General features: G+C 28.3%; 2 protein-coding genes across 2 annotated transcripts; both read right to left on the reverse strand.

Annotated features, from left to right (window-relative positions):
- Positions 1–565: 565 nt before the first annotated feature.
- Positions 566–2679, reverse strand: LOC114414229. The gene is made up of 2 exons (XM_028378533.1): positions 2650–2679; positions 566–1003 (listed from the first exon to the last, which is right to left on the reverse strand). Exons 1-2 carry the CDS (start codon positions 2677–2679, stop codon positions 566–568), a joined length of 468 nt encoding a protein of 155 aa, XP_028234334.1.
- A 3439-nt stretch (positions 2680–6118) lies between these two features.
- LOC114414231 lies at positions 6119–6559 on the reverse strand. The gene has a single exon (XM_028378535.1). The coding sequence runs from the start codon at positions 6557–6559 to the stop codon at positions 6119–6121; it is 441 nt and encodes a 146-aa protein (XP_028234336.1).
- Positions 6560–16240: the final 9681 nt, after the last annotated feature.

The raw sequence follows: 16240 nt of genomic DNA on the forward strand, positions 1-16240 counted from the left end.
ACTTATTTCGAGAATTCGAGTTATTGTTTTGAATAATGCCCGAATGAATTTGATCAACAGTTTAATTTTTATTCTATTGTTCCAATTTAGTGACTGCGCTGACTGGGATTGTAACACTTGAGAAGCTCAAAATTTTTCCAACATGAGAAAATCTCTTCCCGCACTAATTAACTACTCCAAATCCAGATCTTAAAACCATGGGCTTCGTACTTCGTTCCTGACACCCTCTCTTTTGTGGATGTCTATTTTTTTTCCATTAATGAAGGTTACATAATAACAACTGCAGCACTTGTTAATTAACAAAGTTCATTTTATTGTTGAGACAGAAAGTTATTAATATAAGAACGTAGATAGTTATGTTGTTAAAGAAAATAATATGATGAGAAAATAAGTTCAATATTATTAGTGATATTGAGTTTGAATTAACTATATTTTTAGGAGACAGAATCACCACATGTTTATAATCTCCACTAATCTCTATATAATATATATTCAAGTTTATAATATACAGTGCATGTCATGCAGAGATTAATAGAATCAAACAACTTAATAATTTCTCATAATTTCAGGGGTAACTAATGGCCCGACTAAGCTTTGTTATGCTTAACACAGATTTCCTATTCTCCAAACTTCTTTTGGCTATTTCCCTCATAGAAAGAGTTAACGAGAGTTGTGGGTTAAGCCTGGTGGTGGCGTTATATTCCTGGCAGAAATCCCTGTGAGAGTTCAAAGCATCTTGCATGGCTACCTTCGGACTTCGCCCTACTCTTTCCTTAACAACTTCAGAACAAAGCCCACAAACCCACTTCCCACAATAACATTCTTGAACCTCTGTGATATAAACTGTGGTGCAATCCTCCTTCATCCCACAACATTGGCATTCAGCTTGTTCCACCTCTTCAATAGCACCAAGTTTCTTCTCCAACTCCAACTCATTATAGTATCTTCCAATTTCCTTCGACACGTCCGAGACAGCATTTCTAAGCTTTTGCTGATTCTGTTCCTGTTTAGTAAACAAATTAACACATAGAAAGTGCCAAACTATATGTATGTTAATTGAGAAGAAGACAAGAAGAAATAAATGTAAAGTAGCTAAGAGAGTATTTGCTAGAGCAGGTACCATGTAAGAAAAATTAACTACTAGCTTGCTCTTAATAATTTGTCTTTGATGCCAAATGGACGCGTGCAAATGCTTATTTATACATAAGATGTGGTTGAGAGAGTCATAATATAAAGTAAAGTTAGATAAGATTTTTTAAGTAGCGATGCATTTGATTGACAAGTGACAACTCGAATGCCTTTACAGACTAACTGTATTTGTACATGCAAAGTCCTCTATCAATACTTATTAATTGGTCCACTAGCCCTGCAACAAGCTTGCTATATTGATATGGTTTAGCTAAGATTTAATAAAAGAAATATGTTACATATCTACATGTTGAGTAATAATAAATCTAGTGCACTTCATCAAACACTTATAGCTAGCTAGCTATTCCCTGTTTACAAAGACATTAGGAAGTTGGAAATTAAATTAGTTTTAATCTTTTGTGTCTGGCTTTAACTCGTGAAGGTTCAGAAAATGTTGCATGTATGCAGAGCAAGTGGCCGCTACTATACCATACGGAACTTTATGCATACGTGGACTGCTCTCTATGGTTGAAATTTAAATAAATTAAGAAGCAATCTAATTAAGGAAATAGAGAAACAGATCACGGTTATGTAGATATAAAAACAAAACCGTGGCACACTGCTTAACCAGAGCAAACAAATATAATGAAAAAAACAAGATAAATTATTAGGTGGTCTTAAATTGCTACCTGTTTATAGTGTCAACCAATATTAATGTTTATATAAGCTATATTCAAATTTTATAATTTATAAAAAAATAATTATTAAAAATTATGTATCATAAAAAATAGTCGTAATTATGACAATATAAGACTATCAAATAATTCCTCCCAAACCAGAGAATTATAATTACTTAATTATTAGAATTTGAACTTAAGACATAACTTAACCTTTTAAAATTAAGCTTAAGCCTAAGACTTGTACAGATTAATTACATTTGTCCCCCGAGACTCGTAGGCCTAAAACTTGTACAGATTACATTTGTCTTGTATATAAAAGTGGGGGACAATCATATTGTTTATTGAAAACATTGAATTAAGCGTAAATCCAAATTCCAAGATAATAACTGAACCTATTCTAGTAATTGGGAAGGGGAGAGGAGGCGTGGGGTATAGTGCTAGTAGCATCTCCTGAAGTTTCCTGTTGTAATGCTTGTATGCGTGTGTAAATAATAATTTTCTAACTTGTGAAACTAAAAAAACAGCCTGTGTCTATATCTATGATCTATGTGAATTATCTTTGAACTAGCTAGTGCGAGACAAAAACAAAGTGTTGCTTTCAGGTTTATTTGTGAACTGTGAGAGACAAAATTTACATACTCCTTGCATCTGTGATAAGCAAAAGACATATTTGGTTGGTGTTAACCAACTACATGTTGGATAATGACAAATTTCAAAGGTGATTTTCTGCACGTAATCATCAAGGAGAAGAGAAACTCGGTTCAATACATTATCCCTATCTTGAATACGACTTGGAGGCCCGAAGGGATAAGGATCACTTTGAGCCAGTAGCTATATACACCCTCCTCAAAGCAACACGAGCAAGTGCCATATTGTGGAGGGGAAAATGATTTTTGAACACCACTTTATTATAACTTTCGTAATATAAAAAATTATTAAGAACGGTAAACTAAAAGAGACTTATTTTTTAAGCGAATTCCTTCTTTATGTACATATAAATAGACAGGTGTATAGATAACTAACAGTGTTGAGTATAGTGAACATGCAAACCATGCAGTGGAAATCTCTTTTTGGTAATATATAAAAACAAATTATCGTTTGAGAAGATTCTGAATTAAACTCTAGCGATAAATTCAGAATCTTCTCAACCATATATATATTATAATCTGTTTTATCTATTATTATTTGGTATGTGTTTTCAGGCTAGGACTCCCTTCAAATCCAATTCTTGTTGCACACCATATATATCACCACTCAACAGGAACTTGTGGAGATGGGGTTTGTGCGTAATATTGGCAGGGGCAGGTGCAGGTGCAGGTGCAATGCTCTGACAGAACTCTGAGCAAAATAATCAAACTGATTCCTTTTAAAACCTAACCATAAAAATTTCAACCGTAAACCTAACCATTTCTTTAAATTAAGTTTCTGTCTACCTAACTATTTTTACAAAACAATTTAGTGCATTAAACCCAACTATTTTTACAAAGCAAGTTTGGCCACCGAAGGTCTTTTTTTCTAGTCACAGAGATCGAAAGTGGGGTAGGGAGCTTATCGACAAAAATATTTGCACAAGAAGCCTATTCCCCATACATGAAATGAAACATGACTTCGATCTTTATATTTTTATTTCAATTAATTCCCAACAATTTTCATTTGCATATTTCTATATAATTCCTTTCAGGTTACTTCACATAAAATCATATGAATGCATGTTTAGTTGAAACTAATATCTGTCAAATTGCTTCAACCATAATCGGATTTCGGATATACAGGAATTTCAGTGAAAAGTAAAATCATAAATAAAATTACATTGAAAACCTGGCCGGACGAGGTGATTGACCGATTCAGAACTTTTTTAGAATATAATTATTAAAATGAGGTTGTTTTGAAATTAATAATAAACGATCTTTTTTTTAATCACAAAAAGCGCTGCTAGAAATTATTTTGATCAATTATTTTCTGGTGGTCTCAAAGAAACTACAGACAATTATTTTCTAACGCCTTTCTGTGACTGCCATAAAATGATCTACAGTAGCTTTAGAACAATCTCATATTGATAATTAATTAGTTTTAAAACAGCCACATTTTAGTAGTCAGTTTTTAAAAGAGTCCTAAATATCAGCCACCTAGTCCAAGTTTTCAAGGTAGAGTTCTTATGCATTTTTTCAAATAACACACATGCACACGCATTTAACATTTTGGCACACCACTTTACTAAATTTATTATATTTGATAAATCTAATTAAAAACTATTATAAAAAAAGATCTAAATAATACTTTAGCACACACAAATAAATTTACTATATTCAATTAAAATTTACAATGAAATAGATCAAAAGAAGTAATTAATATTTTATCAAACCGCTTTATTTTATTTTTATATTACATATATTGTTAGATTGATCAAAATTACTCTCTCTCTCTCTCTCTCTCTCTCTCTCTCTCTCTCTCTCTATATATATATATATATATATATATATATATATATATATATTCAAATAAAAAAGATAGTTTATAACTAGTAATTTGTACAGAAATTTGAAATTTAGGAAAAATATTGAAAATATAAATTAAAAATATTTACGGTACAAATACATAGTTAATTAGTTAATTAATTATGTAGATTATATATAAAAGATATCATTAAAAAATTTAAACTATAAAAAATAAAACAAACTTATTAAAACTTTTAAAAATAGAAAAACGTAATTGAACATTCTAAATAAATTAAGAAATCTTGATAATTAAGTCCTTCCTAATGATGAGTTAACATTTAACAGAATTTGTGCAATTATGTATATATATGTTTTTCTCAAATAAATTTTGATATATTATCAGTGTAGTTTTTTATGAATTAATATTATTTTAAATATAATTTTTAAATTAATTAATTATTAAAAAGTTAAGCATCTTAACATATACGATTATTTATAATTTGATGAATGTGTCAATTAATTTTTTATTATATCAATGATACTATATATAATATAATTGACATCAAATATTGGCAACTTCTCTTTTTCCTTTATACAGATGGTCATGGCATTAATTCTTCACTGTATTGTGTGATATACTACATTTAGGAAACTTTCTCTCAAATTAAAAAATATATATATACATCATTTAGTAAACTGCTGGGCAAAATAAATTACTCTATAAATAAAGTAATTTATTCCTGCACTAAAATTGGAGTTTTTTTTTTTAAGAACACTAAAACTGGAGTTCGTACATATTGAGAACGGATCATCCTTATGAGTTAATGAAGAAGACTATATAAAAAACGAGGAAGAAGATTAAGAAGAAAAAAATCATTACCGAACTAATCAAGTAAATTGAAAGTAAGTTATATACACTGATGAAAACCTTCTTAGTGGTCATGATTTCGATCTGGAAAATTAGTTTGCCTCTGTTAATACATCACTGATTAAAAAATTATATTAATCCTATGTTCAAACTTGAAATGACTATATATAACACTTAGTCATGGCCAAAGAAACGTGAACTGAAATTTGTTTGGCTAGTTCAATTCGGAGCTGAAGTAATTCTTAGACGATGTGAATAAATTAACACAAATATATATATATATATATGTTATTTTAGAAATATACTCACTTTTAAAATCTTTGTAAGAGTTTAATTTATACATATTATAATATAAACATTTTTTAAATGTTTTAAACCCAGTGTATATATAAATTAAAATATTTTTTATTGCATGCATGTATCAAATGAGCTTATTATTAATTTACATATTATCGGTGTAAAATATTTCTACCCAAACATCTAATAAGAATTTAGCTAAAATCACCACATCCTATTAATAAATAGAAAATTGTGATGAAATGATTATAAACATTCTATTAACTTATTGTTTTCTTTTCATCCTTTTTCTTATCATATTATATCACTTTTATATATATATATATATATATATATATATATATATATATATATATATATATATATATATATATATATATATATATATATATATATTTCAAATCTATTTAGTCTAACTAGATATAGATAAACTCTATTTTTATAGCTTATATCAAATAATAAATTACTCTTTTATCTATTTATGTTCTTCATCCATCTCTATGTAACATATATTTATTTAATAAATCTTATTACAAAGATTGATCCAAATTATAAACCATGTGATAGGGATAGTTTAGGATCATCTAATAATTAATAATCCTAAATATGTGTAAAAAAGAAAGTTTTAATGTTGCAGTAGCAGAAAATCTCAAACCAAAAACCAAATCTAGATTAATAATATTCAAGACATCACCACATACAGACTTTTTTCATCGTCCCTGTGCCCCGGCCTTGACATGGCCTTTTTTCTGAGTCTTCTTCAAGATCTCTTTGACGTCTTCAGCAAGATACAGAGCAGGATATGACCTACCAAGCCTATTGAACTTCACACAATCGCTCATGTGCTCTTTCACAGCTTTCTCTCGCTTTCCACCATTCTTCTCCATCTCCACACTCACAGCTTCAGCACACAACCCGCATATTAACCTCCCCGAGAACATGTCACGCACCCGCCTTATGTACTCGCGGGTGCACTCCTCACACATTCCACAACACTCGCATTTCGCATTCTCTACCTCGGACACGATTGGTAAGTACTCGTCATCATGTGTTTCTTCTAGGGCCACTTCTTTGTTGCGTTCAATTAAGGTTATATCAGATACCGTAGTAGTGCTTTGAAAACCATTAGTAAAGTGCTGGTTTGGGGCCATATATATCTCTATGAAGATGAGAAATATATATCTATATATCAAAGCTAGAGGACAATAATAATGTTTTGATTTTTGTTCTAGTTGTTTGTATGTATATGTATTTATAAGAGTAAGAGTAAAGAGATTGGAGTAGCTACTACTACTACCCGGATCGGGGGTTTGAGATAGGTAATATATTTAGAAACCTAACTAATTAAGGGCAGATGTATGTGGACTCCAATTGTTTTTTTCTAATTAACATGAAAGGGACAAGGAGAAGGCCTGAACTTAAACCAGATATTTGACGAACACTTGGCATATGCTTAGATAACGACTTCAATTTTGTTCAGCCCAATATTCTGGGACGTCACCTTTCTGTTTGTTAACTCAATTTGAAACCCAAAAGGGCACTTCAATTTTCAACACGCTTTACTGGATCACGTATCCAAGTAACTATACACCATATGCATGCATTAATTCCATATAAAGCACAAAGCAACTTGAATACCCTTTTGTATACACACACAAAGATTATTATATTTGTATACACATTTTTTTATCTTGATCACTTCAGTCCTTTTCTTCTTAGCTCTCATTTCATTTCTCATCATATTGTCGATCATCTGTTATATTTATCAATTTTTCTCTCTTTTTTATTTATTTTTTTCTATATTAATTTCTCTCATCCTTTCATCCATGCATATATATACTCCAGATTTAATTAAAATGTGTGTTTAAAGTTTAACTTTTTCATATATATATATATATATATATATAAAAGAAATGTCATATGACACGTGCTGGATTAGTACTAGTTTGTTAGTATTGTATTTGTGATTTGTCTAATAAAAATAAATTGATATTAATTCACCTTATTAGTGTTGTCTTTCTTTAATTTCTCTCTTGTGTGAGAGGCTGAGAGCGAGAGTAGTAAACAACTACGACCCGGAAGGAAAACCAAACCACTATACTGGAAACTGTGGGTACTCAATGCTCCCCAACAACACCAATATATACCACTTCTACTTTTACCTTTTGATTGATAAAAAGAGAGTACAATTGTAGAAAATGACTTACTGCAGAACAAACAGAAAATATTATATCATGTCGCCGGAAAGATATAACTAACGAAATCCGAAATCATGTGATGAGAGAGGGAGTTAAATTTATGGAAGGGAAGAAAATAAAGGTAGTAATTAACGTTCACGAGTTTCTTGAAGGTTTGAATAAAGAAACCATTTAAAACGTTTTGAGTTTTGATATCTATAACTCTTTGTCGTTAGGATGAAAAATATAATACTTCCTCTTTAAAAAAAAATGATCACGAGGTGTTCTTATAATAAAATGCTCAACTCTATAATATATTATAAAATGCTTCAATAAATTTTTAATATCAGCATATAAACTGATAAATCAATCAAGGATAAAGGCTAGCTCTAAGTGCAACTGGCAAGCGGTTTCCGGCCCTTGATCAAGTTGAACGTCGGGGATGGTATTCAATCATATATTATGAGGAATTGGCTGCTAGATGACGTTCCGTTAGAGATGATCAAGCTAAACTAATCCTAATGTATGGCATTAAGTTGAAAAATGTAGAATTATTGGGTAATTTTATCGTATTTGGTTTTTTAGGCATATGATCACAATGAGTGCTTTTTTATTGTTCATCGAGACTAATATTTTACTTCTGATCACAATGAGTGCTTTTTTATTGTTCATCGAGACTAATATTTTACTTCTGAAGGGATTTATTGGTGAATTGTTCACTTTCAAGCAAATTTTCTTCCTACATAAGAGTTAAAATATATTGAATAACCTCTTCTTTTCGAATCTTTTTCTCCCTCTTTCATAGCAACAACATATCATTTATCTCTTTCATCACATTCTTTCCTCACTTTCATTCTCTTCATCCCCTTTGATCTCTTACTCCAGCTGTTAGAGTTTTTTCATCTCTGAACTCCAATGTACGTAGTGTTATTTATGCTTCCAACTACTTTTCCTATTTTATTTTTGTTCACTCACACAAAATTATTAATGTCTCTCATTTTATATATGAAGCAAGGTATGACTAGATCTTAAATTTATTCAAGTTATTGCAGCATAGCACCTTTTAGGGTCATCCAAATTGAAGGATTTTAGTTTTTCTAAATATTTTTTTAACACTATGAAAAGTATTTCCTGATACACAAAATAGTATCTCAAGAGGTACTTTTTAGAACACAATTTTATTTTTAATATTCTGAAAAGTACTTTTTAAATGTTTAAAATAAAATTGTGTTCCAAAAAATACATTTCAAAATGTTAAAAACAAAATATTGTTCTGGAAAAATCATTCCTAAATAATGATTATGTGTCAATGGTGTGCGCATAAAGGGTGTATATATATGTGTGTGTGAGATAAAAAAATTAGAACGAAAAAAAAGGGAGTGCACTTAGAAGGAAATGGGAGTGGTTAAAGCAAAAATGCTTTGTATCTATCCAACATGCTGCTTTCATTCCAAAAACTAGCCTAAAAGAATTTGGATCACACTATTTTAATAACATTTTAGAAATTCTACAAAATTAGAATTTCTATTCTCATCCCCATACGTTTAAAAAACTTTTATATTTTCAAAATATTTTTTTGATAGAAAGCTGTAAATATACAATATATAAGGGGTGAAATATATATATATATATATATATATATATATATATATATATATATATATGTGTGTGTGTGTGAAAATATAATTTTTTTATATATTTAATATTACAAAATTATATTTCTTATATTTTTTCACCCGCTTATATTACAATAAAAATATGATTGTTTTATAATATACAATGAAATCATGTTTTTATTGTATATTATAAAACAAAATCATATTTCTATTGTATTGTTTTAATAATATAACATTTTGAAAATTTTCAAATAGATTAATTTATTTTTTTGTTTTTGAAAGTTATTTTTGGTAAATATGAATATTAAAAGTTATTAAATAGTAAATACTGATATTATTAATATTAAATTTCAATAACCATATTAAAACTTGAAAATTCATATATATATATATATATATATATATATATATATATATAGAGAGAGAGAGAGAGAGAGAGAGAGAGAGAGCAAGCAACGGAGGTGGGTGGGAACTTGGAAGAGAAGGAGGAAAGGAAGTGGGGGTGTGGGGAAATAATGCCAAAGGTAAATAGGGCTTTTCAAAAGTTTTTGAAAAAGTAGGAGATGAGAATAGCCATTCCCAAATTTGATCATTTTTAATCACACTCTAGTTAATGGTCCATTAATTAGATAACTTACGGGTAAAATCAGTTTTCACAAAAAGAAAAAAGTATGGGACAAATCAGCCCAATTACCTGATACATCAAAGCATAAAAAATTACTTTTTCGAATGAAAAAAATACGCCATCTAAGCTAAATTTTTCTGCAATTTCTTTTAAATGCATGACTCGAGAGTTAAGCGCTTGCAAATGTGTCGAACAAGAATTATTGACTCACTGGATCTGAAAGCCACTGACGGGAAATGTTTAATTCACTAATATTTTTTTACAAGTTAATAGAAAATTCATTAAATATGATGCGCATTAGGAAGGGAACAATTCACCGCAACCATATATGTTGTGAGAGATTATTTTTTATTCTCTCCCTATAATCAGGTTTCTAATTTGTGACAATCTATTCCACCACTAATTTTGTAGCCATTCCTCGCAGAATCCCTTGCTAATCAACTACCACCTTACTTTGCAAATTAACTCTATCTAATCTATCGCATAATGTCATTCGCTAATCCCTTGTGAGCCCCTTGCTAAATCATTAATTTGGAATTAATATGCTAAATCATTAAGAATTGAGAAAAATACTCGGATGATTTACGTATTGCATAATATTAGTGTGTCCATCGAGGAAACAAAACAAGAGTTTAAATATCTTTACTATCAAAAATTAACAAACTAACCATTAAGATTGAACTATAAAAAAAAAAATGAGAAATTATCTTGATGAGTTAAAGGCGTTGCTTCTCTATCAAACATTGTTTATTTACTTGAATATGGGATGTGACTGCTTTGTTCTGTAACTGTGACTGTTAGCAAAACTTAGACCTCTAAAGATGACTTGCAGAAAAGGAGGCTTTGAGAAAATATTAACTCAAGTTAGTAAATAAAACAGATTAACATATACTTATATTAAATTGGATTCTTCACTATCCTTGCAAATCATCTAGAATCATTAGCTTTCACGAAAACTATAATTTCTCTCTTTCACCCTATCACGCAAAGAAACATATTCATCATTATCAAAAGCTCGATCTAGCCACGGAAATAGAAAAAATAAATAGCATATACGAGAAAAAGAGTTATATATTGATATTATAAAAAGTTTTAAACCGTAATCCAATTTAACATGATAAGTTTATTAATTTTTAAAATAATTTAAACAATGATATATAATTGTATGACACTGTAAAATTATTTTAAATCATCAATGTATAGACATTAAACTCGTATAATTTAATTTAGGCTAAAATGTAATTTTCATCTCCTATTTTTTCATGTGTATTTTAGTTTTCTAATTTTTTTAATTAAGACATTTCATCCCTTACTTTTAACAAATTTATGATTTTAATCATCCATTTTTTAATTGACATATTTCATTTTTCACTTTTAAAATTATCAATTTAAAAAAAAATAAGCAAAATGTCTAAACTAAAAATAAAAATTAACTGTAATAGTAGATTTAAAAAAATAAGAAAATGAAAATTACATTTTCACCTATAGTTTACTAACACATGTTTGAATTGAATTACATTTTGTTTTCAAAATTCTTTATTTTTATGGGTGATTTTCTTGGCTAAAATCATATTTGGTAGATCATTTCTCAAAATTGAGTTAGAAGCTGGAAGGAAAGACTATCTAAATTTTAAAGTAAAAGAAGAAGTTTTTATTAAATAAGCTAGAAGAGCTTTAAATAATAAAAAATCAATAGAAAAGCTCTTAAAATATATATATTTTTTATAATCCAAAGAGGCTCTAAGTGGTCCATTCTATTCGTAGAGTTGTTTCCAGCTGTGGCATTCTCTTTGCTAGCTCCCAAATTGAAAGTCTATCTACGAAGCTTTTTTTTTTTTTTTTTTTCTGGGGAAGCTAGGAGACATGGATATTGGATAGCATAAAATATTAAAGTTATACTGGTTGAGTTGGACGAAAGTAGCAAAGCTAAGAAAGGATGGTGCCATGGTGGATTGGAGATTTGTAAGTTTGTTCTTTAGAATTGTAGTTTAATTTATGTCAAAATTAGTTAATATATTTTTTTTAAATATATAAATAAGAACTCTTCAATTATATAATTGTCCAATATAATTTTGATAAAAAAAAATTGAAAAAATTAATAATCAATATGATATGTTATTATAATTTAATTATTAGATCGTAAAACCATATTTTATATAAAAATATTGATAATATAATAGTTAATATAACTTATAATAGTATAATTTGATTCTATAAACATATTTTTTGTAGTCTAAACAACAAAATTAAAACGTGAATCATTTTTAAATTTTTTACTTGGCCACTTACGTAATATATTTCCCATAATACCTTTCATTCATGGATCGACATGAACCTTTTTTTTTCAAGACTACTGAAAACAGTCATCCTTAAAATAGTTGATTTTATGATAGAATTAAAAATTGATGCGATAATTGCATCTGCCACGCTGATCCGTAGCCATTTTTTATTTTTTTTTGAAAGAGAACAATTAATGTTCTCTAAAAAAAACAATTAACGTAACGCGTAGATGATTTTTAAAACCAGTCATCAATGCCACAACAGAAGCAGGTACATTGCTTATCCGTTGTCTAATTCCACTATTCTTAATAGTGCCCTAATAAAGCTCCCAAACTTATCAACCACTATTTTAATTTTTAAGGGGCACTTTGACGACGATATTGATAATATGATATCGACGTCTAACAGAAGCCAAATATGAACACCTTCCCCTCAGCTCCAAATTAAGTTCTGTCTTCTCCTGATCCATTAAGGTCGGTTTAGTAATACGGTTTATCAAAATATATGAAGAATTACATTTAATTTTTGTTGCCCTTTTTTTGCAAAATAAAAAATAAAAATGCTTCGCCTCCTTCTTATGACTAATCATATGGCTTGCGAAACTTAAAATTTCATTTAAAAATTGGTTTAAATGTAACTTCAGGTTATTTAATTTTTAAAATTTATAATTTTAATTCTTCTATTTTAAAATAAAAATATTTAGTCTGCATATTTTTTTATTGCACTTTATTTTATGCAGAAGCAAATTAATTATACATAACTAATAAATTCACCAAAAAAAATAATTATACATAACTTTTGCATTCGATTGAGAATCTTGTTTAATACTTTTATTAAAAACTTACTTTTAAAATAAAGGTTATTAAACATAAATTACTTAATTTTAAATATACTAATTTTATAAAATTAATATTGTCATAAATTAATTTTACAATATTCCTTCTCAACTGTCTATTTACCTTAAATCTGGGCATTTTGATCTGTCAATAACTGCATTTTGTTAGCCTTTCTTGACTGAAAACAACTAGCGCATCCTCAACTTTTATTTTATTTTATTTTCCTTTTTGTCCTTTTCATATTCTGTTAAATTTTTTATTATTATGTTTATTGTTGGAAAATTAGATTTTAAAAAATAAACTAATGAGCAATTGAGATTTGAGGTAAATAAATGGTTAGGATTACTTCCCTATTAGTAAGTTAACAAAGAAGAGACTAATCATAAAAGGTAAAAAAAGTTAAGTATCAATTTGATCTAAATTAGAATTGAGAATATTTATTTGTAAAGGAGATAAATTTTAGGAGGATTAAGTGCACTTTTCTTTCTCAACAACATATAACATGAATAATGTTATAACTGTTAAAACATACGAAAAAATCATTATATTTTTTTCATTAATCGAATTAAATCAACCTATAAACATTGTTTTAAGTTTATGGCTCAAACATGTTCTTTATAACAAACAATAATGTTTTTACTTGATAAATTAAAGTATTAAAGTTTTTCAATGCTACAACATCAATATACAGTATTTCGACTGTCCAAATATTGATCGTGGATAACTTCAAGTTGAATGTGTATCTTAAAAGGCTTGCCTTATTTCAAAAGGGAGAATAGCTCTCATCTCTTTTGAAGTTTTTCAAATGATACTTATACTCACATCTCCTTTAATTACAAGAAGAAGAAAAAATGCACTGTGATTTTTCTTCTTTCTAAAGTACGTCTCTCATTTTTAAAGATAAAAAAATGAAATTAATCTCGCAATTAGATTGCCTTATTTAGAAAAATAATTATTTTTTGGTGAAGAAACTTAAACACAATATAATTATATATGAAATATTAGGATGAAATCAATATTGTTAGTATTCTCCCTAGCTATTAATCCTATACGATCTGCATCACGAGCTAACAAGCCATCCATGATTCAAAGTTAAGGAATTAGCAAGGACTATTATTACATTATGGGTAGAAGCTGAAAATACACCGAAAGAAAAGTTTGAGTAGCTTCCGAAAATCTTGATTGTGACTTGTGACTCAATTGATGTGATCCAAAAAGAAAGACATGGCGAGGGGGTGGGGGAATTAAGATGGTGACGTCTCTCTCTCTCTCTCTCTCTCTCTCTCTCTTTTTCTGCACCTAAAAAATTAGTAAATTGTAAAGTGGGGATAAAAACGAGAAGCACCCCTTTGTCTTTTTCTAACATATTGTATTTTGCGTTTATTTTTAGGGGCCCTCCAAGTTCAACCATTTTGAAAACTATGATATTGTTGAAATCTGTTGGCCTAAATTGTAATCAATTTTAATAATAATGTTTACTTTACTTTGTTACCTAAAGAACAATCAACATAATAATTATCTATTAGATAAATGATCATGGTTTTCTTTTTCGCACTAGTCAATTATTTTTCTCAAAAACAAAAAATTGGTCACGGTCCCTACGTGGATTCTTAATTTTGCATTTTACATGAGACGTTACCTGTGAAAATTAAATGTGTCAAAGTAAGTATCAGCATATAAATCAATCTGATCCAACTTCATTTATACGTTAAACAAGTTATAAAAAAAATTAATTTACTTTTCAAGGGTTGAGGTTGGCCAATGTGGATGATTCTGTTCAACCTGTTTTTTTATTTTTATGATATGAGCAAGAAAGATATTGAGGTTTCTATTTAGTAAATAATTAATTTCACAGTTATCAAATTGACCTATTTGAGAATGATATTCTTATTAGAGGATTAAATTTCAGTAGGACCGGTCTAACAACAAGACTTAAAATCAATTTTAAGATTTTTTTTTTGAATTAGAGTTATTTATTAGGCTTTTTTATGTCAAAATATGTAGTCTTTTTTTGTTTTATAAAACTAATAATATATATATATATATATATATATATATATATATATATATATTTTATTGATAGACTTAAAACTTAAGTTTTAGATATTTTATCATTTCATCAATTTTAATTTTTAGTTATAAGATTTAAGAGACACACGTGATAGTCAACAATATTCAATATTTTTTAGAAAAAGATTCAAAATGAAAATAATTATAAGAAGTTCCACACATTTGAAGACTTGTGCTCTATGGCAAGACAAATGTACACAATTCCAATTATTTATAAAATTTATTCTAAAACATAGATTAATCGATCAATTGAGCAACTTTTAGACATATAATTTTTTATTATAATTTAGTTGTGAGTTTTCTCTATGAATAGTAGACTGAGCAAGTAGCTCATGGTAGGAAAAACATATCACTTTGCAACACATACCCAAAGCTTACATGTCAACTCTTAATAAAATCATTCTCAATACGAGAAATAATGTATGTAGTTGTAATGCTCCTTTAATTTAATTCTAAGTGTTTATTGATTCTTTCTTTACATACAATAAATGGATTTCATAGGGGAAAAAAGAAGAACAACAACAAAGTAGAAATGATAGAAGTTGAAGAAACTTGTAAGTGAAAAAACATATTTGTGTGGGTTGATTGAATTAGGGGATGAAAAAAATCATTTTTATTTGTTTGGTTATGATAAAAAATGAAAGAAAGAAATAAGAAGTGAAACCAACAATGAAATATCACGTATCTACTCCCACGTTAATGCTCAACAACCTTTTTCACTTGTTTTTATGTATGCTAGTTGTCTCTTTGTGTGTCATCTGCTTTCCCAATTTGGGTTGTTCTTTATGGTCATTGCACAATTAAAATCTTTGTCATAAACGACTTATTTATTTATCTTATCTTTCAGTAGTTTAATAACCTCTTGTAAATTTTCCGACAAATACTTTTCAATAATATTAAATACAAAGAAATACGTTTAATTCTTACAAACATTCAATACTTTCCATATATAATAAGTAAAAGGAAACGAAGATTTTACATAGGGATTTAGAATTAATCTTTCCCTTTTTATGTTCTATGATTTTCTTTTTAATTTTGATAATGTGTTATAATTATTATTCATTTATAATTACAGTTTGAAGACTATAAACATATCAATTTCATGATCTCCTAACAAATTGGTCCTTGAATTGAGTATGTAAAAGCATAAGATCCAAACAAAAATTGTCAACATATGACGGCCGAAATATAAAAGAATTTTGGAAGGTGGAGAGAAAATGAGGCCACA

This window comes from Glycine soja, chromosome 6 (assembly GCF_004193775.1).
Source record: "Glycine soja cultivar W05 chromosome 6, ASM419377v2, whole genome shotgun sequence".
NCBI classification, from domain to species: Eukaryota; Viridiplantae; Streptophyta; class Magnoliopsida; order Fabales; family Fabaceae; genus Glycine; species Glycine soja.

What these genes read in the sequence shown, in the direction of transcription:
- LOC114414229 (XM_028378533.1), bottom strand. Translation starts at nt 2,679, where the DNA reads ATGGCACTTGCTCGTGTTGCTTTGAGGAGG. An exon ending in CTCGTGTTGCTTTGAGGAGG is followed by an intron (nt 1,004 to 2,649) that starts GTGTATATAGCT and finishes TTTACTAAACAG; the next exon opens with GAACAGAATCAGCAAAAGCT.
- LOC114414231 (XM_028378535.1), bottom strand. Translation starts at nt 6,559, where the DNA reads ATGGCCCCAAACCAGCACTTTACTAATGGTTTTCAAAGCACTACTACG.